The 23,877-nt window shown below is 41.1% G+C and overlaps 1 protein-coding gene across 3 annotated transcripts in view; it reads left to right on the forward strand.

Moving 5' to 3' along the window:
• Window positions 1-23,877, forward strand: part of col12a1a (collagen, type XII, alpha 1a) — a 53,382-nt gene that overhangs the window by 11,740 nt on the left and 17,765 nt on the right. For 2 of the 3 annotated variants that reach the window (XM_079262132.1, XM_079262130.1), the window contains exons 14-39: window positions 3,260-3,529; window positions 4,861-5,127; window positions 5,272-5,464; window positions 5,562-5,686; window positions 8,651-8,800; window positions 8,908-9,027; window positions 9,167-9,331; window positions 9,421-9,567; window positions 10,268-10,407; window positions 11,439-11,568; window positions 12,719-12,864; window positions 13,359-13,488; window positions 13,628-13,764; window positions 14,581-14,710; window positions 14,815-14,954; window positions 15,218-15,350; window positions 15,556-15,579; window positions 16,367-16,506; window positions 18,487-18,616; window positions 18,738-18,877; window positions 19,013-19,142; window positions 20,740-20,882; window positions 22,358-22,487; window positions 22,611-22,753; window positions 22,955-23,084; window positions 23,677-23,796. In XM_079262132.1, coding sequence (XP_079118258.1) covers window positions 3,260-3,529; window positions 4,861-5,127; window positions 5,272-5,464; window positions 5,562-5,686; window positions 8,651-8,800; window positions 8,908-9,027; window positions 9,167-9,331; window positions 9,421-9,567; window positions 10,268-10,407; window positions 11,439-11,568; window positions 12,719-12,864; window positions 13,359-13,488; window positions 13,628-13,764; window positions 14,581-14,710; window positions 14,815-14,954; window positions 15,218-15,350; window positions 15,556-15,579; window positions 16,367-16,506; window positions 18,487-18,616; window positions 18,738-18,877; window positions 19,013-19,142; window positions 20,740-20,882; window positions 22,358-22,487; window positions 22,611-22,753; window positions 22,955-23,084; window positions 23,677-23,796 — 3,753 coding nt within the window. The remainder of the gene's footprint in view (window positions 1-3,259; window positions 3,530-4,860; window positions 5,128-5,271; window positions 5,465-5,561; window positions 5,687-8,650; window positions 8,801-8,907; window positions 9,028-9,166; window positions 9,332-9,420; window positions 9,568-10,267; window positions 10,408-11,438; window positions 11,569-12,718; window positions 12,865-13,358; window positions 13,489-13,627; window positions 13,765-14,580; window positions 14,711-14,814; window positions 14,955-15,217; window positions 15,351-15,555; window positions 15,580-16,366; window positions 16,507-18,486; window positions 18,617-18,737; window positions 18,878-19,012; window positions 19,143-20,739; window positions 20,883-22,357; window positions 22,488-22,610; window positions 22,754-22,954; window positions 23,085-23,676; window positions 23,797-23,877) is intronic. The other variant, XM_079262131.1, reaches the window with a different exon arrangement.

Raw genomic sequence — 23,877 nt, forward strand, 5'->3', positions numbered from 1 at the left:
TGTGTTCTTTCTTTGGGTGCTTAAAGATCAGATGCTGACTTTGCAATAAAAGGAAAAAGTGGGACAGTGTTTCCTTCATTTCTTTTGTGACTGCCAGGATGAAACGAGCCCAGTGGCTGTCCAAACTTCACTTTAACTAATTTGACTCTTCGCTGAAATAATTTTGGACCCACTTACTTATAAAAGCAATTCTGATAAACGTGATTTATAAAAGGCGGTTTTGGGGTCTTTTTTGTTACCCTCTAAGTAGTCGTGAGGTCTTCTAAAATGAAGTTGGACACATTACAGATTACACCAGCATGTAAATGCTAAAAAACATGGCTTTAACTCATTTTCAGTCCTGTAGAAATAAATACTTGTTTCACCAAGCATCCACAACTACTACAATAAATGTTTACGTTTTCACAAAGGAAAAGGCATTTTCTTTGCAGGAGTCATATTTTATGATATCTACTGTTCCCACTCTGACTAAAAGACCTGGTTTTGATGACAGAATTGCTTTCTGTAGGTCAAATCTGTGCTGTCATCTGCCAAACACCCCCACATGGAAAAAGCTCAGTCACTATAAAGCTGTTATGATGCAAGCATGCCACAACAATGATCTCATTGTGCTGGGTGCCACTCTCTTTGAGTGTCCCACTCTGTGAAGTCCATGTAGGCAAGAACTGGAAGAGAGTGGCTTGCACAAAAGCCTCCCTTGTGGCTGACAGGGATGCCAGCCAACACAGAAGCCTTGACTCAGCATGAACACAGACAAGGTGCCATGGGCGATGCCTAGATGAACGTACCAAATGTGGATATTACACAAACATAGAAAAATTATTTACTTAAGAAGAGGGTTTTATTCATCATGTGGAAGATGTTACCTAAGGCTACCTTAGTGGTTTTCTGTCTGGTCTCAGGAAAAACTGTCTGTTTATCTTTCCCCAGGGTGGGGCAAGGGACAGGCAGAGGCAGATTCAGGGATAGAAGATCAGAGGACAGAACAGTACAGAATGGCAACACCCCAGGGCTTCCTGGAGAATTAAAAATGTATCTCATAATCAGGAGGACATGTGTTCAACCCCCTGCGTAGCAGTTGTACACTCTTTGCAAAGTACTTAACTACTTGCAAGGCAACCCAAATGTCCTCATATGAGAGCAGATTTTGTTTACTGGCTCAAGCTTGCAACGTAACGCAACACCAGATGAAATGGTAGCATCTTTGTTTTATTTTCTGTTAAACGGATGCATTTGGCAACGTTTACATGGCACAAGGCACCGGTTTCCACCACCTGTCTAAAGGTCCTTTGAGGTAAAAGACCAGGAACATACAACCATGGCTGGCAGGCACTGACGACTGCATATTTGCTGAGATGGTGTCATGTATTTTTGGGGGGGGTCATTTTGAAATTATTTACTGAGAAAATAATACTGAGGAAGTCAGTTTAGTTGAATGATTTATCTGAATATTCTATAATTAACACTGAGACTATGCATTTGTTTTCCTTTTCACTGCCTGCAGGCATGATTGTTTTCACTCATTTAGTTTAGAGGCTTTTGGCTGCAGATGGGAAGGTTGTGCCCACACATGCCCTGCAGAAGATGATCTGCAGTTGTGTCATATGTGGTTTACAAGAGGCATGGGGTGAGGTCTTCGTGTGTACAGGAGCTGCCTTTGTCCCATATCTTAATTTGAGGGTCTCTTGCCTTGATGGGTGGGATAGAGTATGTAAAAAGTTGCAATAATTCTTCTATTCTGATAACTCCAACTGCAAACATAAATAAAACACGTTCTCACTCTTTTTTTTTTAACAAACATGAGTGAAATCTGACAAATAACGAATGATTATTTACCGCTTGGCTGTAAAGCTTTTCCACCGTCTGTGGACCATGTGTTTCATGTATACGTGCTTTGCTTTTTTGGCCTCTCATGCGCTTGTCTGCAAGCGCTGATGAAAAGTCTGCAGAAGTCATTACCTCGCGATCTATTCACCCCCTCCATTCAAGAACAGCCGGAAAAGTCAGTCAAGTTCATCCACTGCTTTCTGCTTTGCAAAGATAAATCTTTTCATGGGATGATCTGGGTATTTGTAGTGGCCCACGCTATTTTTCATGGCTCTCCAAAACCTGGAGCTCTTCATTAGTTTGTGGCCTTGGCAATTACTCTGAAAAGTGCTCCGTGCTCTCAAGTGCGCATAGGTCTGCTTGGCAAGCACTGCTGCTGATGTTTTTTCTGTTCAGATTGGTTTCCATGAACACTGAACGCATGCTAAGAGAAACTCATGGGATGACAAACATAGGGGCTATCTTGTGACTTCAAATTTACAGATCATCATGCGTGGCATTTGTGGTGAATTTGTGTTCCATGTCTTTTTTTTTTTTTTTATCTTACAATTGTCCTTTTTGTTTAATCCCACTTAGTGAAGTTTGAAAAATGAGGTTTGACTGAGACCACCCTGCTGAAAGGCACTACCATGCCTATCATTATATTGTCATTAGCTGCTGGCGTGTAAAGGTTTAGGAGCTTGAATGAGGATCAGAATCCCACAGCTTGCGTGGGAAGCCATGTGCTGCAGTCTGTGGTGGATCCACCAGTGTATGGCAACCAGACTGGAGAGTCCACCTCAGTGTGGGCATCCTTCTCAGCCAGGCATGTGCTGGCCACTTGTCATGAAACACAGCCACAAAATTCCCTCCTCTGCGCTGCATTTCCTCGACTTTCTCCGTCCTCGATCGTCACCCAGGAAAAGAGAGGGAAGGAGAGAAGAGGAGAGTGCAACATCTGCAATTGTAAAAAAAAAAAAAAGAAAAAAAAGAGCACTTTTGTGGGTCTGGTTTCCTCTGGTTCAATGGAAAATTGAAGTGCTGCTGGGAGAGGTGCTGAGGATACTGTATGTGATTTGTGATTAGTTTTGCAGAAATTTTTCCAAGAGTCTTGCAGAAAATCAAGTTACTCAAACAGATCCTGAGGGGTTAAAGCGGAGACAGATGAGTGACTGTTGGTGGTTTATCACTAGAGTTACTCCTCATTTGGTGTGCTTCCTCAAATCTCTGTGTATCTACATTGGAAATCAGCACCAGCTGGGTTGGAAATCCTTAATTTTTATACTTTTGTACCAAATCAACCATCTTACTCCAGTTTCTAAGTGTTGAAGCTAATCAAAACAAGGCAAAAACTGAAAAAGGTAATTGTTTAGGTAAACAAAAGTGAACTTTGTGCCGAACTTACTGGCTGTTGTTTTACTTTGTGTTAAACTGTTTTTTGTTCCGTCCACAGAGCTTGGCTCACCCAGAGACTTGGTGACCAAAGACGTCACTGACACCAGTTTTGCTGTATCTTGGACTGCGGCCCCGGGCAACGTTCGCCAGTATCGGATCAAATGGAATTCTCTATTCACTGAGGAGGCTGGGGAAAAGACCATACCAGGGGACACCACTACCACTGTTCTTGAAGGTCTCACCCCTGAAACACTTTATAAAGTGTCTGTGTTTGCTCGTTATGGCCATGGAGAGGGCCAGCCATTGATTGGAGAGGAAATGACAGATGGTAAGTTATTTTAGAGCTATTCATTTATTTTATTTTTTGCTCTTTCTTTGTCTTTTTCTTGTCAATTTTTCCTTCTTTTTCAGCTGAATGGCTAAGTTTCTCTTTTTGAGGTTACCTCAACTGAGTGAGGACAAGTATGTGTGGTGAAAATAAAAAGAAAAGGCCTTTGTAACCACAAAGCATAAAAAGCAGTGTTTTTCTCATGTCTAACACCTAATATAATTTTAAAATCCAACCATGCAAAGTGCTTTTAAGGCCAGCTTTAAGTGGCATTTTGGGGTTTTATGTAGAAATACGGACACTTAGTCTTCAGTCAGTTCTAAAGACAACGTCATAGCTACTGGGATTTGACTAGGCCATAAAGAATACGAAGACTTCACACACACATCTTAACGGCTGCTCGTGTATATCATAAATATATAAGTGCAGCGGTGATGTAATGTCCAAAGCACCTGCACATAGTTTTCATGGGAGATGCAGAACAGATAGACACTAGCCTCTCCCTTCTTAGGCAATGCTCATGCTTGGATGGGAAAAGCACATTGAATGGAAACTTGCACCAGTTGGGAGAGATTTGTCCACCAGTTAGTGAAATGGAATGCACTCAAGGAAAATTATTTCCAACCATCTTTTACGTTTATTGATTCTGGCAAGTTATTAAATGCACCGTAAACAACCTTGAAGCCACTTTTGTTGACTTAAACACTCACTTTACTTATCCTTCTTTTGCTTTGAACCTCTATCTGTTGCTCTCGTCGCTTGTGCTTAACATAAATCACAGGTTTCTCTGGGCTGAACCGCACACAGCAGACTTGGATGTGCTGCTTTTTTCCATTAATAAAAGTCCTCCCTCTGACATAGGGTCTTCTGAATATTTTTTTCAGCTCGTTTCAGAACTTCTGATAATTCACGCTTGCCTTTCTTGCAATGAAAAAAAAAGTAATTTTATGGACACATGATGGAAAAGTGGAAACTAGGATTTTGCCAAAGTCTAAACCTCAATACCTCAATCCCACAGCCACCAAGTAAACAAGATTAGTTATGTAAATTCGTGCATGGTTAATATATACTTATGGAACTGCATTCAAATGCCTGTGGAAACTGAGCAGATATCTGATTAAAAGATTATAAGGTGCCCAAAGGTTTTCATGTTAGGGAGTAGTAGTTAGGAGGAGAGTAATGGTGCTTATCTTTCCAAACGTATACACACACATTCAGCACAGATTCCAATCGCAACGAGGTTCAGGTCTACGTTTTCCTGCAGATCATTCCTTCATCATTTAATCTCTCTGAAGTTTGTTCTCTTTTTCCATTTTTTTTTTTTTTTGCAGTGTCAGCTGCTGGCAGAACAATCGTTGTTTCAGATGAGACAGAGAAGAGCATGAAGGTGACATGGCAACCAGCACCTGGAAATGTAGTCAACTACCGCGTGACTTACAAACCACAGTCAGGAGGACGGCAGCTCGCCACCAAAGTACGAGGTGGCACCACCGTCACGATGCTGAAACAGCTTTCTCCTCTTACCACCTACGACATCACTGTTCTGCCAATCTACCGTTCCAGAGAAGGCAAAGCAAGGCAAGGAGTAGGAACGACACGTACGTTGGCCTATCAGTCACCACTCCAATGTCACCAAGCAATACCAACATCCAAACCTAACAATATTCCAGTAGATTTAGCTTCCATTTGAGCCACTCAAAGATTTCTTTCCTAGTCAAGCCTTGCATCTCTTTCTTCTCTAGTGCCACAGTTCAAAAGTCCAAGAAATCTCCAGACTTCAGAACCGACCAAGACCAGTTTTAGAGTCACTTGGGACCATGCTCCTGGTGATGTAAGGGGCTATAAAGTCACTTTTCACCCTGTTGAGGATGATATTGACCTGAGACAACTTCTGGTCAGTCCCTATGACAACACTGTAGTTCTGGAGGAACTCAGGTTGGTTTTTAAGTTTTACTTCATTCTCATTGCTGCAGGAACATGAATATATTCCAGTGAGTTGTGTAAAGAAAATAATCTGTCTTTTTGTCTACAGAGCTGGTACTAAATACACAGTGAGTGTATTTGGTATGTTTGAAGGAGGAGAGAGTATGCCACTGGCTGGAGAGGAGCACACCACCAACTCCGACGACCCTAACCCTCCATCTTTTGGCGAACCAAGTAAAGTGACCCGTTACATACCTGTTAAATTCACATGATTTCAGTTGAACTTTATTGTCATAAAACAACAGAAGAGGACATTTTGTGTTAGATTTAAGAAAAACACAAGCAGCTGAAGTGTTTTTTTTTTTATCATTCTGTGACTAAGTCTGTCATCACCTTTACGGCAGTCTTTCCTTATGTTACGTCTCTCAGCAGCAACAGTCAAACATTGGAGGCTGTATCACATTGTAAAATTTTGCTTAGGAAAATACACCCTCAACTCATGCGCCATAAAAGATGAAGAGGCTCTCTAAATGCCTTTCCTCAAAGCTAATTGTCTCACGCAGTAACAGATGTAATGGCAATGCCATATGTCTGCCCTTTTCTTGCTTTCTTCTTTGTGTCACTTTGGGCTTCCGCTTTTTATTTCCAGTCCAAGTTCAGCCTGCATAGATGCGAGCCATGCACGTATAATCTGTTTGTGGTCATAAAATGTTTTACTACCCAGTGAGTCAGAGAGTGGCAGGCGCAAGTGAGAGAGGAGAACGAATGCAAGTGTTTGCTGGAAGGAACTGTGAAGGTCAGTTTGACCACTTGGTCCTTAAAAGGAAACATATTTAGCTTCGGAGACATCTCAAAGCTTCACAAGATAAGTTGAAGAGATCAGAGGAAATCAAATTTTCCAAGATTTTTTTTAATTTTTTTTTTTTATATAATTTTCTTTTATCTCCTTGGTATTTAACTGTAAAATATTGATACACTCAGAAATCTTTGCAGTTGGACCCAGAGCAAGAACGTTAAAACCGGCAATAGCTAAAGCAGCTGCATTGCATTAACAGAGGTGCAACCACACCAAGCAACAACATTCTTGCATTTACAACTGAAATGCCATGATTGTTATTGTTAAATGGCCGTGTCTCCCCTCTTCTGGTCTCAGTTGTGCTGTCCTTCACAGAGCCTGTGCCTTTTACAATCGCTGTAATGTGGAGTTAATAAGAGTGGATCCCATAAGTATTCATAGTAGCTATCATGGCCACACAGAAACAGCTAGCATTCATTTATTTCTTTTTCACAGGACAAAGTAAATTTCTTTTAACTAGAAGAACAGCCAGTTTTAATCAGGAAGCTGAGGAAGCGTTTGTGAGTATGTGTTTAGTGCTAGTATTTTTATCTATTTGTTACAAAATATACTGCAGCTTTTGCAGTTTCCTCAAGACTGTCTGGCAAAGTTAAGTACCAGCAAGTTACTGTTTAGCTCTTGAAAGCTATGATTCATGCAACAATGCTCTTCTTCACTTTGTTCTTTCATTCTTAGAGCTCAGATGTAAGATCAGGACTATTTTCTGTGGCAGGACAACAGCACAAAGCCTTCTTCTAATGTTATTTTAAAGTGGAACTATTATGTGCATTTCAGGCTAATTTATTTTTATTTAGACCAGAAGGGCTGGGATTGATCGAGTTATTGTCACAAATCACTTTATTTACTTCAGACCGACCCTCTCCGTAGGCTGTCAGATCAGCCTGTGGGCAAAATGAGTGGATTGAGACGCTTCCGCATGAAGCCCCGCCTCCGCAACTGCGCTACATTGGGAGCGCGCACCGCACCTGTGTTCGCCGTCATTGTAACATCTCATAAACAGAAGGATTAGGCTCATATGAACTCAATAAAAAAAAAAACAAAATACAATATCAACACATAGCATACAGCCCTACATGTTGGAACCTGAATCAGACCCTGAAAACAAAGTGGAAAACAGCAACCCACAGCAACGAATGCAGCAGGATGTCTCTCTTTGGTAAACTCACCAGCCATCGTTGGAAATAACTTTATCCCACGTTTTCCACCCGCCTGATGTATTTGTACATGCCCTTGTTAACCAGTAGAAGGTAACCAATCACCGAACCTTATCCCCCGGGGCATCGCAAGGATTTCCAAGTAGAAAAAACTCTCTAAAACGACACCCTTTTCGCCGCCATGGAAACCGAACGGAGAGAGTGCTGAAACTCAAACTCAAACTTAAACATGCATTTAGGTGACAAAAAACGGTGCCGTTCACATGTCTGATGAGGATTCAACACTGTAACACTGTAGAAAGCTCAGACAACTCAAAATACCATAATAGCACCTCTTTAATGAGAAAAGCATAATTTGTTTATTGCACAACTAGATCTTGTTTGTCATCATTTTATGGATGCATCCTCATGTTTTCTTCCACTCTATTTAAATAAGGACAATAAGTGTATATTTATTTTGTCCCTGTTCTTATTCTCTTGAAGATGATGTATATAAGCTGACATACTTGTTTTTGCTTCAACAGATCCAAATCTTTGTATGACCTTAAATATAATCTCATGAAACCTGTTTTCAGTTGCAGCAATGCCAGTGCAACATCTGCCCATCACCATTGCACATCTGTAGCCCTCTTGTAGGTACTGTGGACTGGATGCTTCCCTTGTCATCATGCAGGTGTTTGGAAAACAGGATGTGATATTACCATGCTGCTCTGGAGGGCACAGTAATCTCTCCAGCGGAGACCTTTGATATGCCATAGGTCATTAAGTGCACATTCTTCTGATCCTCCTGTGGGAATAAAATGTGGATCCAGAAGGAGCAACTGGGAGAAATGCTGTCTCAACACGCTGCAGAAAAAGAGGATAATTATAAGACCTGGAAAATCAAAGTTATCTGACAAACAATTCCTCATAAAAAGTTGGAAACTACAGCAGGAATGCTAGTTCGGATGTTACTGAAGTCTGGGATTTATGGAAATTGTTTTGATCTCCTTTTGTCGAAATGCTGACCTGGAATGTTACATCATATAAATTTTCTCCTTTCTTCCTTTACCTTTTTCTTTTCCTTGAATATTTCTTTCCTCATTATATTTGACTGTGGACACCATTCTTGTGCATTTTAAACAATTACATCTCATTTGAAACTTGCACCTTTGCTCCATGATGACACATGATCTTTTGCCCTGTCAGACATGATGTGTAAGACCACTGCACAAGCGGACATTGTGCTCCTGGTTGATGGCTCCTGGAGTATTGGACGTCTTAATTTCAAGACTATCCGAGCCTTTATTGCCCGTATGGTGGGAGTCTTTGACATTGGCCCTGATCGGGTCCAAATTGGTAGGTCTGAATAAGCTATATCTACTCAGCAAATTTGTTATTACCAACACATTATTAACACAAAAATGTCTTTTTTTTGGTATAAAATGACTTTGTTGTGTCTTCAGGACTGGCTCAGTACAGTGGAGACCCAAAGACTGAATGGCATTTGAATGCTCATCAGTCTCGGGAAGCATTGCTGGAAGCTGTGGCTAACCTGCCATACAAGGGAGGAAACACCTTGACGGGTACTTAAATCACACACAGCTCTTTTTAAAAGCTCTGTAACTAAGAGTTTACCCAGTTAGCCATTGTTATTTTATCCATCGTGAATTAGTTGAAGCTGCAGTTAGCAATGTTTAAAACATTGCCGTGTCCTCATTGCAGGTCTGGCCTTGAACTACATCCTCCAGAACAATTTCAAAGAGAATGTCGGGATGAGACCCAACTCTCGTAAGATTGGCGTTTTGATCACTGACGGCAAATCACAAGATGATGTCATTGGCAACTCTCAGAACTTGCGTGATCAGGGCATTGAGCTCTACGCCATTGGTAAGTCAACATCTTTTCCAGAACTTTTCACAGGCGTCATATGAATAACATGTGTAAAAGTGTTAATCACCGTCAACTTTTCATTTTAGGCGTGAAGAACGCAGATGAGAATGAGTTGAGGTCCATTGCCACTGATCCAGACGATATTCACATGTACAACGTGGCTGATTTCTCCTTCCTGTTAGAAATCGTGGACAGTCTTACAGACAACCTGTGTAACAGTGTCAAGGGACCAGGTGGGTATGAGTTTAGAAGTATGAATTCAGACTGTACATGTCTCCAAGTGGTTAAAGTTTAGGAAGCAACAACATGCAGCACACAGACTTTCAACTGCAAATATGCTATCTTAAAATCAAACAGTCTCAACCAATCAATTATCAATCTATAAATACGTGTAAATTCTCAGCCATCCAGATCATAGTAATCCTAACAGCTCGAATGAAGGTAACTGAACTTATCTTTCTTGGTCGTTCTTATTCATTCACACAAGCTGTATTGCCTCCCAGACCTACAGACAGTAGGATGTCTGTTCCATGGTAGAAAATAAGTAGTTGCAGACACCTAACTACGCTCTTGGAACTGACTGCAGAGCTTTAATTTTCTGCGACCACTAATATTTTTCCCCTTGAAATGGAATTCATCTGCTCCTTAATCAAATTATAGACCTTCTTAGAATGGATGTGACTTGACGATCTCAGTATGTTCTGTGCTTTTTCCAAGGTTTGTAGGTATGTGTAACTGTTTTATAGACATATATCAGACTAATATTACAGTATCATGTTTATAACTGCATATAATTATTCTTTAAGTGCATTGTTGGTAGTGAGGCACTGAAGTTTAGAAGGGAAGCAGTTACATGTTGGGGTGACGGTGTAAATTGTCCTCTATGGTTCCCAACTTAACAGTTTGTATCTTTTTATTGATCCTTTAAATCAGGAGGTGCCCCAGATTCACCCACTGATCTAGTGACATCAGAGGTGACTCATCAGTCTTTCAGAGCCACCTGGACTGCTCCTGATGGCCCAGTGGAAAAGTACCGTGTGGAGTATATGACTGTGTCTGGAAGCCCGCTGCAGGTATACGAGCCATATGCTGCTGCATCACCCAACAACATAATCATCTTCACCATTCAGAGCTAAAAATTAAACTAACTTTAGAGCATCTACCTGTGAGAGTGTTGATGGGAGGTTGGCTTGATGTTGTCCTAACCTGCTGTTTCTGATATGAGTAGGAAACCAGTCAGTCGTCTTGCTCAAGCTTCTGATTTGTGTTGGCCAGTATTTTGGTGTCTAATTACATTACAGTCTAATCCAGGGCAAAGAAACAAAAACACACAATTCTCAGTTTAGAAGATTTAAAAAAAGCAAATAATGACTTCATGAGGGATTGTGCTACTAGCCAGCAGACTCTTGGCTCTACAACTTGTGGAATAGATGCATTATTGGTGTCTGAATCGCATTACATTGCAGGAAATGTTTGTTTATGTAAAGTTTAAGGTTTTTGTTTAGTGATGGAGATTGAGGACGAGCTTTTATTATTGTTTATGCATCTGGAAATTGGCAGTCTATGTAGAGGTTTACTTTAAGAAGGAAAAATTGTGAGTTGGCCTTTTTGTGTTTGAGCTGGAAAGCTTAAAATACGGATCCTCAATCCTGGTCCTCGAGGACCAGTGTCCTGTAGGCTTTCCAAATCTCCACACTACAACACACCTGGTTCAAATCAATGTGCATTTAGCAGATTTGTGCAGAGCTTGTCTGAGTCTGAGTCAGGTGTGTTGCAGCAGGGATACTTGAAAACCTCCGGCTCTTGAGGACCAGGATTGAGGATCCCTGGCTTAAAGAGATGCTTGCATCCCATTCTAGCAAATACTTGATTATCTGTGTGGAAAATCGATTATCAACCTTCGATAAAAGCAACAGATCTCCTTTGCTTTTGCATCACATTAGACTGCAGCGTGTATACATGCACAATTAAACATGCATACATAAAAGTGGAAGCTTTTTGTCTTATGAATGTGAGCTTTAAACCCAAAACTGCAGAAGAGTAGCCTGTATTCTGACAGATGAATTCCTTAGCATGATATTCTGACTATGCACTTTCTCATTAGGTGTTTGTGGATGGTACTGTGACCACAGTGGTTCTCCAGGGCCTGGACCCATTGACAAAGTACCTGGTCAATGTCTACTCTGTGGTGGGAGAGGAGAGCAGTGAGCCTCTGAAAGGAACTGAAACCACATGTATGTCTTCTTTTTCTATTAATGTTTGTTCTTACAAAAAAAAGAACCTTAAACCACGTTCAAATTGAGAAACATAGCCAAATTTAGTCAGAATTAAGTCAGACTGAAGCTTTGAGGTCAGTGGATGAAAGTTAGTCTGGATGGATGAACGTCTTTATCATCAGACCACAGTGAGATTTTAAAGCTCCAGTAAAATTCAACAATTTTATGTTCAGCTTTATTAAAACTGCATAGCAGTGTTTGGTAACAATGATGCTGTTAAAGCTGTTCTACAAACAGCTGTTGCTGCATTAACAAATTACATCAAGTGCTACGTGCATTTTATTTAATGGTATAAATAAGCTGGCGTCTTTAACCTGGACGTTCCAGGTTTGGAAATCTTCTTAAAAAAAACATACAGCCTGCAGTTTGTTTGCTTGAAATACTGAGTGAAAGTAAACATGTGTTTGGCTTAATAACAGAAACAGCACTGCTTGTGACAAACAAATAAACCTTAACTTGACGTGTAATTTAAATGTAAGTATGATATCCTAAACTTGATCTGGTTGCTTTAAACTCACCGTGATTCAGACTCAGACATTAGAAAGATTAATGGAGCTGGAAAAGAGAAGAATTTCAGTTTCACTAAGCTTTAAAAAGCTCTCAGCATCATTCAGCCATTATTTTAAAAAAAGTTTGTCTTTGAGTCGACCACCGTCACTGAATTCCTCTGGCTCAGTCGTGTGGATTTAATGCACACAGTGACTGGGATTCCTGTGTGGCTTCCATCAATAAAATGTTCAAAGGTAAAATATATATCTGTGTCTGTTTGATATAGGATATATGACTCCGCACAAAGATAGCGGTCGTAAATCTTAGATTCTTATTCAGAGAGAATATACTTGAATACTGTTCTCTTTCAAGTGTATTTTTTCTGTTCTTTCTCAGATACTAATTGCCATTTTACTGGTGCTCTTTAGAATAGCAGAGATTTATTAGCGTTTTATAAAAGTACATATAAAATGCACAGTTTGCTGAGCATGGATGGCATATAAAAACCCTAATCCAATGCAGAAAATGTGTCTATATCCTAAAATGCCACAGAAAAGGAACTCTCAGGTCTTCTTAGATATATTTTTCTGCACCCTAACATCCATTCATGGTTGTCCAGTGCCCCTGAGTGCTGTGAGGGCGATGACCATTTACGATGAGCAGATGACCACTATGCGAGTGAGGTGGGAGAAGGCAGCAGGAGCCACTGGGTACATGCTGCTCTACAGCGCCATCAATGCCACCCAGCCCACCACCGAGCAGGAGGTAATACACACTCAACGAACGCAATGGAAACAGAGTGTTAGCAGAAGAGAAGCAGAATTTAAAAAGGAAAACATTTAGGAGACGTGCTCTCGGTGACAAAAACACCCACATACAATGCTAAACGCTATAGGTGACCAATTGTAACTTTTAAAAAAAAAAAACCCATTTAATTAAGTACAGATGTCACACATTAAACTAACATTAGACAAAGCCACCAGTGTTTGTTTCACTGTTTAGAAGAAAAAAATAAAAACAAAAGAACACTGTTAGCCACAAAGGGGTGGATGAACTATGAGCTCACGCTGCCACGGGAACGCTGTGATTTGCTTATGAAGTGTCAAATCCAGTGGGTCAAAGTAAGATTCAGCAGATGTGCTTCAAGCTAAACATTTCTATCACATCTGAGTCTATGTAGCTGAGGAGTCTGACATCAATTCCGCTTTCTAACGTTGTGTTTTTTTGTTTTTTTTTTGTTTCGTTTGGTCTCTTTTCAGATCAGAGTGGGAGGAGAAACAACTGATGTCCAGCTGGTGGAGTTATTCCCCAATACGGCCTACTCCCTGTCCCTCTTTGCCCTCCATAGAGAATCAGCCAGTGAACCACTGACCAAGCAGGGAGTCACCTGTACGTTGTTAATAATCACACGTGCATTACACTTTGTCAGCACATGTTTAAAACAGTGACATTTATTGGTGATCTTCTTGCTACCTACTGCTGTGCTGCGAGCAGTGGAACAACCTCTAACCCTTCGTTCCTTGTTCAGTGCCCATGCCACCAGCAGGTGAACTGAGGGTTCGTGATATTACCCACAGCACCATGGTGCTTTATTGGGATGCTGCTCCTGGCGCCGTTCGCAGATACCGGATCACTTACCAACCCGAAGATGGCGATGCTAAAGAGGTGAGTTTGGCTTTAGAAACCCGTCACTCCTAAAAAAACAAGTGGATATGGTAGCGTATGATGCGTATGATGGCTCCACGGCAGCTTTTTTTTTTTTCTTTACCAATCTCTCACTTCTTTGCGTCGCTTGACGTCTGTTAGAGCCATTTAGTCTGATTTTGATGAATTTACATAAAATTGTTTGACTGCTACTTTATTATATTGGCTTCGACCACATAATGGAGACTGCAGGTGCTTGGGTGGACATGAGGGAATGTTCTGGGGTCCAGTGAAAAGATTCTGAAACTATCAGAACATGATTTTGCAGGGCTCTAAGCATGGTTATCGTGGACAAATACTTTATGGATGCATGTTTCCTTTTGGGAGTTCCTGGGCTAAGGGAAGCAAAATCTGCTGTCTGCGTTTTGCTACATCCTTAGTCATAAATCAGGTGGAGGTGATCCCTCAAAACTCCCAGGGTGGAAACACACATGTGAAAGTGACTCGTGGGTTGAGGATGTATGTGATCGAAGCCAGTGACAGGCTGCCACTGATGGCATAAAGCACAACAAATAACTTCCAATTAAACTTTCAGCTTATTCTTTTTCATCCTACAAGACAAATAAAATAACAGTTTAGGTAAACAAACACCTCTTTATTTCTGTATTTTTATTACACACAACACTGAAATTGGTGTTCCTGGAAGCAACCTAAAGAAACCAATTCATAGTTTTCAAAAGAAGATACTGCTTCAATTTTATTTTCACTAACCCCTCCAAATAGATTTACTTGTCTTGTATGATGATATATAAAACAACATTCATGCTCCTTCTACAGCTGGAAGTGGGAGGAAGTGTGACCACCAAGCTACTGGACAACCTGATCTCGCAGACTGAGTATGCTTTGGCTGTTACACCTATCTACGATGAAGGACCAGGACAGACAATGTTGGGAAGTGGAATCACAGGTAAAAATGGAAACTATAACCATGACCAAAATGCTGGGACCACTGGACATTTTTCTCTGCTTTTGAGTGAGATTGAAATGCACTTTGTCTCTTGTGCTCTACAGATGTTGTTCCAGCCCCGAAGAACCTGCGATTCTCCGAGGTTACCCAGACCAGCTTCAGGGCCACCTGGGAACACGGGGCCCCTGATGTGGCTCTGTACCGTATTGGATGGACCAAAAAGGGAGAATCCAACTTCCAATATGTAAGACAAAACCAGCTGTCAAAAGATGTTTACATTTTTAATAAACTGAGCAGGAATTTCTTGATGAGTCCCACAGCAAACGCTCCTGCTATTCTTTGGAAAAGACCCTCCGCTGGAGGCAGTGGGAACATCTAAAAAACAGACTTTAGAACATACCCTTTCATAATCACCAGTATTGATCTTTCATCGCTTGCTTTTTTTTTTTAGTTTGCATTGGCTAACGTTTGTAGTGACACATGCTGGGTTTGTGTTTTTCTCATCAGGCCATTCTGAACAATGACGAGACAACCCACGTTCTGGAGAACCTGGAGCCAGACACGCCTTACGATGTGTCTGTCACTGCAATCTACCCAGATGAATCAGAGAGTGAAGATCTGCTGGGCACTGAGAGGACATGTAAGACGTGTACCCTGGCAGCTGCGTGACGACACCTTAACGAAAACCTCATTTTGAGATTAATTAGCTAGAATTATTTGGCGGAATCGCTGCATTGGATTTTAAGCTTAGACGAATTGCTTACTTCGTGGCATCTAGAAAAGAACTGTATATAATGTTCAGTTAAGGGCATGCCCATTATACCTTTCTATTTTTGCCTCTGTAGTGGCCAAGCAAGATGGTAGACCGAGTAAGTATGTTTGGGGTAAAGCAAAAGGATGTTTTTTGGTTTTTTTTTGGTGACAAAAGCATGTCTTATTATTTCTGTCATCAGCACTGTTGTGCTTTGGAAGACTTGTTTCATCATCAAGAAAGGCCTTTAACCCATCATTTCTGCAGCTGACCCACCCCAGTTTTATCACGTTTTGTCTGTCTTTGTCTGTGTTTGGCCAATTGTCTGTGCTGTTCATCCCAAGGCTTCTTCAGGAGTTTGTTCTTACTCAGTCTAATTAAATGGCTGAAGATGGATTTCCATATGCATGCCTGGCAAAACAGAGATCTGAATCCCTGTTTTTGAAGCCCATCCCATCAATTGCCATCTGTTCATCCCATCCATCCATCAATCCATTGCATTTATTCATGCGCTAGTGTGTCCATCTATCATCATCATCACCATCATCATCATCATCATTCCATTGCCACTGAAAAGAATCCATCACTGCTTCGGAAAAGACAAAAATCCCAGATAATTGTCTTTTCATCTTTAAAGCCACAGTTCTTGTTACATACCAGTCAGTGAGATACTTTTGTTTTAAATATGATAATTGCTAAAAATCTAGCGGCAAATACATTGATGACAACCGACTCATTGAAGACAGAAACCATCTATGTTCGCTTGAGCTTACCAAAAAATAATTAAGGACTGTGTCTTTAAAAGATATTTTAAGGACATCTAAACAACAAATGCTCTAACTATTCACAATCCATATTGATTTGACTGTATCTGTGATGTATGTGAATGCTTGTGGGCTTTGCAGCACCCAATGCACCACCCACCAACTTGGTTGTGTTCAACGAAACCATCACCTCTCTGAACGCCAGGTGGACCCCACCTCCAGGCAAGGTCCAGAACTATAGGATCACTTATGTCCCCACGTCTGGAGGAAGGAGTCTGTCTGTAAGTCACACCACAGCTAATTCACAGATTGAATGGCAAGAATTTTTCTTAAAAAAATGGTACAAAATGGTTGGAAAATGTTGGATAGCTAGAGGTTGTAACTAGCTAGCTGTCCACCCTCAGAATTAGAAAGAAGGCTACATTTTTGTTGATTTCTGGGCTTCAACTCTGTTACTGAATTTATTTCTAACTCCAGAACAACTTTGCTTTCAAGAAGACACCAGGATTTAATTATTTTAGTTTTATTCCCTTTCCATTGTCTTCACATGTTTTTCTTTTCATTTTCTCATAATATTGTCTGACACGGCTCAGGGTCTCTTTCTGGTCATGCATTTTTGGCTGCGGCGCTGAATGTGCAAATGTCTTTTGGATGACAGATTCAGTTTTGGTTTCAATTTTCTGTCACACATTTTTCTTTGCTTTCAAAAGCAGAACTTTAAAAGCGAGACAGAATGCTAAACTGTGGTCCCGCACATGCTCACACACAAGTTTACAGACTGACAGCCACATGAATTAGTTGTGAGACGAACTCAAAGTATCTTAAGTGTTACGACCCACTTCTGGTTAAAAGATTCCTCCACTTCTGGGTTTTTATGGGATGTGAATTGTGCAAGAAAGATATATCTTATACATGAAAAATGTTCTCACACACAACTTGAGGATGTTTGTAGCTGATAGTTCATGAGCCCCATGGGGAGAACTTTTATCTGCAATATGATGTGACGATCATGCGCTAGCTTTGTGTATGTGTGTCCATGAAAAATGGAATGCACTTGCAGTCATGTTAGTATGTGTGTAATGAAAGAGTACAGTGCCGTGCGGGACATATATTATGCAGCACATCATGTTTTAAGTGCTGAGCAAAGATGCTGTTCTTTCAAACCTGGCTATTAGTTTCTTGTGTTTTGTTTTTTTTTCCACCAATTCTAATCGGACCCAGATGGGATCCAACATATGTCACACTGGAGAAGGCAGTTAAAAGTTTCTGTGTGTTTTCATTCCTTATAATTTACCTTGTCAGACTTTTACTACAAAAACAGAAGCTCAGCAAGTCTTAACATAGATTTTTATTCTTTTCTTTTTTTTTCTTCTCCCATTTAACACAAGATGAAATATTTCACCCCTCAGTGCTTGATTAAATCTTAGTCGCGCTTATCACAGTTTAGTTGGGATATCAAACTCAAAGGTAGATGGAAATTTGGAGCCTAAAGCTCTACCATAAGCCAAATCGCCTTGGTATTCTATCAGGATTTCAGTGAGTATAGCAAGCTCAGCGGGTTTTTAATTATTTTCTCTGGGACTAGAAATTACATTTTGGAAAGTGCCGTATTTTGCACTGGTGTTCAAGAACACTACCACGTTTCCAAATAATAAAACTTGTCTTGCTTTTTTTCATCATTTGATGGCAAAAGATTCAGCCATGTGCTTGAGAAAGTTTGGTGAAGCTCCATAGAACTCAACAATAAGAAAATCCACAGGAAGCTGAATGCACACACCACATGAACACACACAAACCCACACACTATACCACTAAGCCACTCAGTCTAGAATACTTAGTCTTCTAAATGCTTCATTATGGTTTGTGATAAACTAGAAGCAGTGTAGTAAATTCATCATCAGTTGTGACAAGACATCCGCCTGTTTCAGATATCAGCACAGAGATTTACCTTGGCCGGTTCGCTGTGCGCCATTTAAATCCAAAACCGCTCAAAACAATTCCCCTCTGAAATGCTGACATCTTAGTGGTGCTCAGGTAGAATTCTTTCCATCAAGTCATTAATTTTGGGAACCCATGGAAAATTTTTCATCCCATCAAAAAACGGATCAAATATTCCTCCCCCCCCAACACGTAACAGACTGGAGCAGGAAAGACTCGCTTTAGTTGCTGAATTGTCACATTTTTACTTTAAAGATTATTTATTGTTAACTTTTGATGGTGACAGTAACCAAGTAAGCTCAAATGCATTCTTCCCTCTCTAGACTCAGGTCGGAGGAAAGAAAAATAATGTTCTGCTTCCCAAGCTGACCCCTGACACTGAATACTCCATCAGCGTGGTGGCAGTTTATGCTGGTGGAGTCAGCAGAGACCTGACTGGCCTTGGAAAGACCAGTAAGTGGTTGGACACTTTAGGGACCTCCTTTAAAAAAAACAACAAAAAAAACAGTATTAGCTTGTGACTGTGGCAGTATATGAGTTGTGTTAACTGAATCACACCTTAATGTTGCTCCAGAGCCTTTGGGCGGTGTAAGGAACTTGCGTGTGACCGACCCCACTACTAGCACTCTGAATGTCCAGTGGGAGCCTGCTGAGGGTAGCGTGCGCCAGTACAAGATCTTCTATGTCCCTGCAGCTGGTGGAGCTGAAGACATGGTAAGAACGAAATAAGTCTTGCACCTTGTTTCCACGATGCACAAAAGGGATCAAAAAGGTTATTCTCTTGAACATCGCAGTGAGATCAGATCCACTGACTAAGACCCAACTCATGTGTGTTGTACTTCTGTTTAGGTGCAAGTGTCAGGAAGCACCTACAGCACTGTGCTGAAGAACCTGCAGTCTGACATGGTCTACACTGTAACTGTTGTCCCTGTATATTCAGCGGGAGAGGGACAGCGCATGTCAGAGAATGGAAAAACATGTAAGTAATGCATGCATGTGATCACTGGCACAGGCTGCAAGTTACAACCTATACCAGGTTGGTTGTAATTTAAAGGAGAAAACAGTGACAGAACTCTGACAGATTTCAAGGTTTTGAAAAACTCACAGGGCCGTGTGAATGACAAACTGCATTTACAGCAGTGGATTGTTTTCCTTCGTCAGGAACCCATTCATCCCTGTCCAGAATGAACTCACTGGCCTTAGCTGCTGGCTTGCTCTTACTTTATGCTGGAACCACCAGTAAGGCAGCCAGTTATAACATGATATCATCCAAGTCCTTTCAATCCTTTAAGCCAAGCCAGCATGATCAAATGCAATTTGTTGCTCAGGAAGTGAACAAACACACATGATATTCTGTTAAAGGTAAACTGTAACATATCAAACCACATGAAGTGGCAATGTTTAGCTTAGCTTGAACTTTGATGAAGACCATGGCTTTCCAAGCTTCTGTGGCAGCTTAACCACCAACCTCTGCTGGGAATGAGTCAGCAGTTTGTGGGGTGATTGCGTAGGAAGGAATTCCTCTGGGCTGGCAGCATCATAATAGTGTATCTTCTGTCTTCACTGTAATATTATCCATTTATAAGTTAGAGTGGAGGCTAGTGGTCAGGATAATGGAAGGACTGGAGAATGGGGGGAAGGGATTATTAAGTATTTGGCTCTGGTTTTGGGAAAAAGTAACAGGGAAGCTTAGAAAATGAATAGAGAGCATTATATCTTTTATGGCTCTCAACCCACTTGGCGAGGGTCATGCTCCATGCATGCTACTGTTAGCCCCGTTTTCCCTCCGGTAGTAATGGCCCCTCATGTTTAGTGGCCTCTTTTTTTTTTTTTTTACTCAGGCATGTCAACCTTACATAGTATGCAGAACTTATCAGCTCATACACCTACAAAGACTTTTGCTGCTTCTCTTGAAATCTTTCTGACTGTCGTGTCAGTTTAGTAACTTTTTCCTAATTTCATTATTGAAAGACCTGTGATCACTATTTGAGTTATTGTTGCTTTTGAGTGTGTGTTCTCTGTGTCGGCATATTTAAAACAGCTTTCCACACAACAAGCTTTGGTGTGTGAAACTTTAAAAGTATGAAAGTTTGTTCTCTGTGTTCTGCCCGCTGTGTTTTTCTTCTGCATTTATGGGGTTATAACAAGGAGCGGCACAGAGCCTCTAAGCATCTGCTTTGGGTTTTTCTTTTTTTTTTTTTTTGGAAAGAAAGCTTCACATAGGGCTGCACACACGCCTTGTATATCCTTTTTATTAACCTTAGGGGCACTTACAGGAAGTGTCCCATTGATAGCAGTATTGTTAAATAGGTTTTAACATGCCTCTGTTGGTTGCTAAGGAGAATTGTTGACATTTTATTGAAATGTTCTCATATGGTCCTGTTTTGGCTGAAACTAGTGTAGAATTTGTTGTTTAAAGCTGAAACAGGAAGAATGACAATACGTTTGGCAATTAGACAAAAGTTTGTACGCTCTTTATGCTTTACCCACACTAACACTTAACTCAACTTTTCCTTCCTGACCTTTGTCTCTGCCCCAAACCACCTCCTTACCATCCAACGTTTATGGCTGTGCAGTGGAGCGTAGCGGTGTCAAAAACATCCAGGTCTACAACCCCACCACCAACACCTTGAATGTTCGTTGGGAGGCAGCAACAGGCCCAGTGCAGCAGTATCGAGTGGCCTATGCACCTTTGACTGGCACCAGGCCTTCTGAGTCGGTGAGTGTACCTCCACGGTTAATGTATAAGCGTAACTTAGCACATCCAAAGACATGAAATTATAAATGATAAATATACTAATTTCTATTGTGTGAGCACCATAGAAAAAGTATGGTTCCCATCAATGACAAACCTAAATCAAACACGCACATAACTCCTGAGCATATGTGGCCACCAGCATTTACAATACACCATGTGTTATAGTTTGCTGATAAACACCAGTAGTCTGCTCACCAAATGGAGTTGTACAAGCGTGTTTGTGTGCAAGCATGTTTGTAATTAGCACCAAATGAATTCTTTTCTCTGCCTAACGACTAAAGTGTTAATCCAAGACATGGTCATTAAAGAAGAAATTCTTTAATTGCAACTTCTGCTTTCTATCCATGCGCCACATGCCATCAGTGTGCCCACATCCTCATGAGTAAAGAGTCCATAAAAACCATTAGCATGTGCCAAAAAAAGATTATGATTAAGAACAGAGCCTTCTCTGATCTTATAAAAGTAAAGTATACTCCATGGGACTGGTTGATAGATGGTGCACTTTGCTATTTTCCATATTTGTTAGCACAATTTGGCAAGTTCAGAACTTTTCCATGATGCGTGTGTCGGTGGCAAAGGGGCTCCTTTTCAGCCAACACCAACAAAATGATCGCTAGATATGAAGCCTGGATTGCCAGCGTCGGAGGAGCCAGACATTATTTTATGGCAGATTTTTCATCAGGAGAAATGAGAGCAGGTTGCAAGTGAGACAATCAAAAGAGATGTATTTACAAGTGACATGAAAACATGGGAAGCAGATTCAGAAATCCAGCTGTGCTTTCCAGCTCTCACATATGGTACTCTCTCTCTCTCACACACACACACACACACACACACACACACACACACACACACACACACACACACACACACACACACACACACACACTCTTTCAAAACATACATTTTTCAAGTCCATCAAAAGCTTCTGATCAATCTTCAGCCCCTTCCACCTTTGGGACTCCCTCAGAGAGTTTAGCACCGGGCCAGAGCCCTTGAGGATCTTTGACCTCACTCTGTCCAGCACATTAACCTGAAGTAAAAGACAGATTGAGGAAGAGGTAGCTTCTGTGCCATCAGTTGTCACTCACAAGCTGTGTTAATTAGCCACACAGTTAGTCAAATCTACTTTTGCACAACTGCAATTAAACATCAGAAGAATATTTTGCTCCTCCTTTCACTCATTGCTTCCAGCAAGGGGTTGTCAAGTAAAAGTGAGGTGTTAGAGCAAGCTTCATAGGGTTCAGTATACGCAGCTGTCAGAAGAGACATGAGAGGTCTTAATTTGTCTTAATGTTAGGTGGGACTTGTGGCATGTCCATGCTGTGCTGCTCAGCTTACAGAAATAAAAATGTTGCCCATCCTTTTTCATTTTAACTATCAGTTTTTAATCTAAAAATCTGATCGAAGCTTTCTTATTTGGTTTGTCTGCACAGATTTTGGTACCAGGCACCACCACCACAGCTCTGCTCACACAGCTGCTCCCAGACACTGCTTACAACGTCGGAGTCGTTCCACTTTACAGCGACGGTGAAGGACCCACTCTGAGTGACTCTGGAAAGACATGTAAGTTTCCGTGTCAGCATGTTGAAAGACAAACAGTGCAGGTTAATGTAACATTTTAGGGCTATTCATAATGTAAAGCACAAACAAACACATTTTTTCTTTATATTTCTCCACTTTTCGTAGTGCCCCGCAGTGGCCCAAGGAACATGCGTGTATTCGACCCCACCACCACCACTCTCTCTGTTAGCTGGGAACATGCAGAAGGTCCTGTGGTGCAGTACCGCATCACCTATGCCCAGACTACAGGAGACCCTATTGAAGAATATGTAAGCATGTTTATAGCTAGATTTTATATTTTGTTGAATTGTCTTAATTTCTTTGAAACTGACAGATATTGTGATTAGGTTGTACTACTGAATGAAGATGCAACTCTCACTAACTGGAGATTTTAATAAAAGTGCTTCCAATAAGCTCCTGATCATTTTCTTTTAGTGATTATTTGACGTATTTTGTCATATTTCCTATAGACTACAGTACAAGGGAACAGAAACAATGTGGTCCTGCAGAACCTGGACCCAGACACACCTTATAACATCAAGGTGACTGCCATCTATGCTGATGGACCGGGAGGAGAGCTGGAGGGAGATGGACGCACAGGTAAAAGCTCTTCCACTCTTTTTGCAACCAACTTGCTGTGTTAATCATGTTCAATGATGCATTCATCTAAGCCTGAAACGTATCAGGGAAATTTCCTGGCTGCTGCACACATCCAATCACTGCAGTTTGGAAATCTGGTTCATTGATTGTTTTCATGAATCACTCTTCTTTGTAGCAAAAGGGAAATTCTTGACTTTTCAGCTATGCCAAAAGCAGCAACAGCCTCTGCCAGAGAATTGTGGGCCGCCTGTGCTCCAGTGAACAAGATTTCTTCCTTTCTGCATTGGTTAATGTCTTGCCTAATTTTTCATCTCATACAAAAGCAACATTGTGATAAATCATGATGCCACTTGCCTACTTGAGGTGGCTTATTTATGTAGTTATTATCTAACTTCTTTAATGCGGTTGAATTTGCTATCCCACTGATCACATGTTGCAATATTTAACTCATAACTCAAATATATAATGAGCTTCGGCTATAAGACAGTAATGGCTCTGCTGATAATTACCACAGCGGATACAGGGAATATCTAAGCCTCTGCGTCTCAGCAAACATTTGCTTGTGTTGACTGTGCTGTCTTGCTTTCTGCAGTGGGAATGCTTGGCCCCAGGAACCTGCGTGTTTCTGATGAGTGGTACACCCGCTTCAGGGTGTCCTGGGACCCTGCCCCATCCCGGGTCAGCGGGTACAAGCTCATCTACCAGCCTGAGGGTATGAACGGGGTTTTATATGAGTAGAATAAAGTTATTTCTATCTGGAGCAAATGTCACTTATATGTTGTAATTTCTCTGA

This window comes from Telmatherina bonti (genome assembly GCF_933228915.1).
Source record: "Telmatherina bonti genome assembly, chromosome: 22".
Lineage (NCBI taxonomy): Eukaryota > Metazoa > Chordata > Actinopteri > Atheriniformes > Telmatherinidae > Telmatherina > Telmatherina bonti.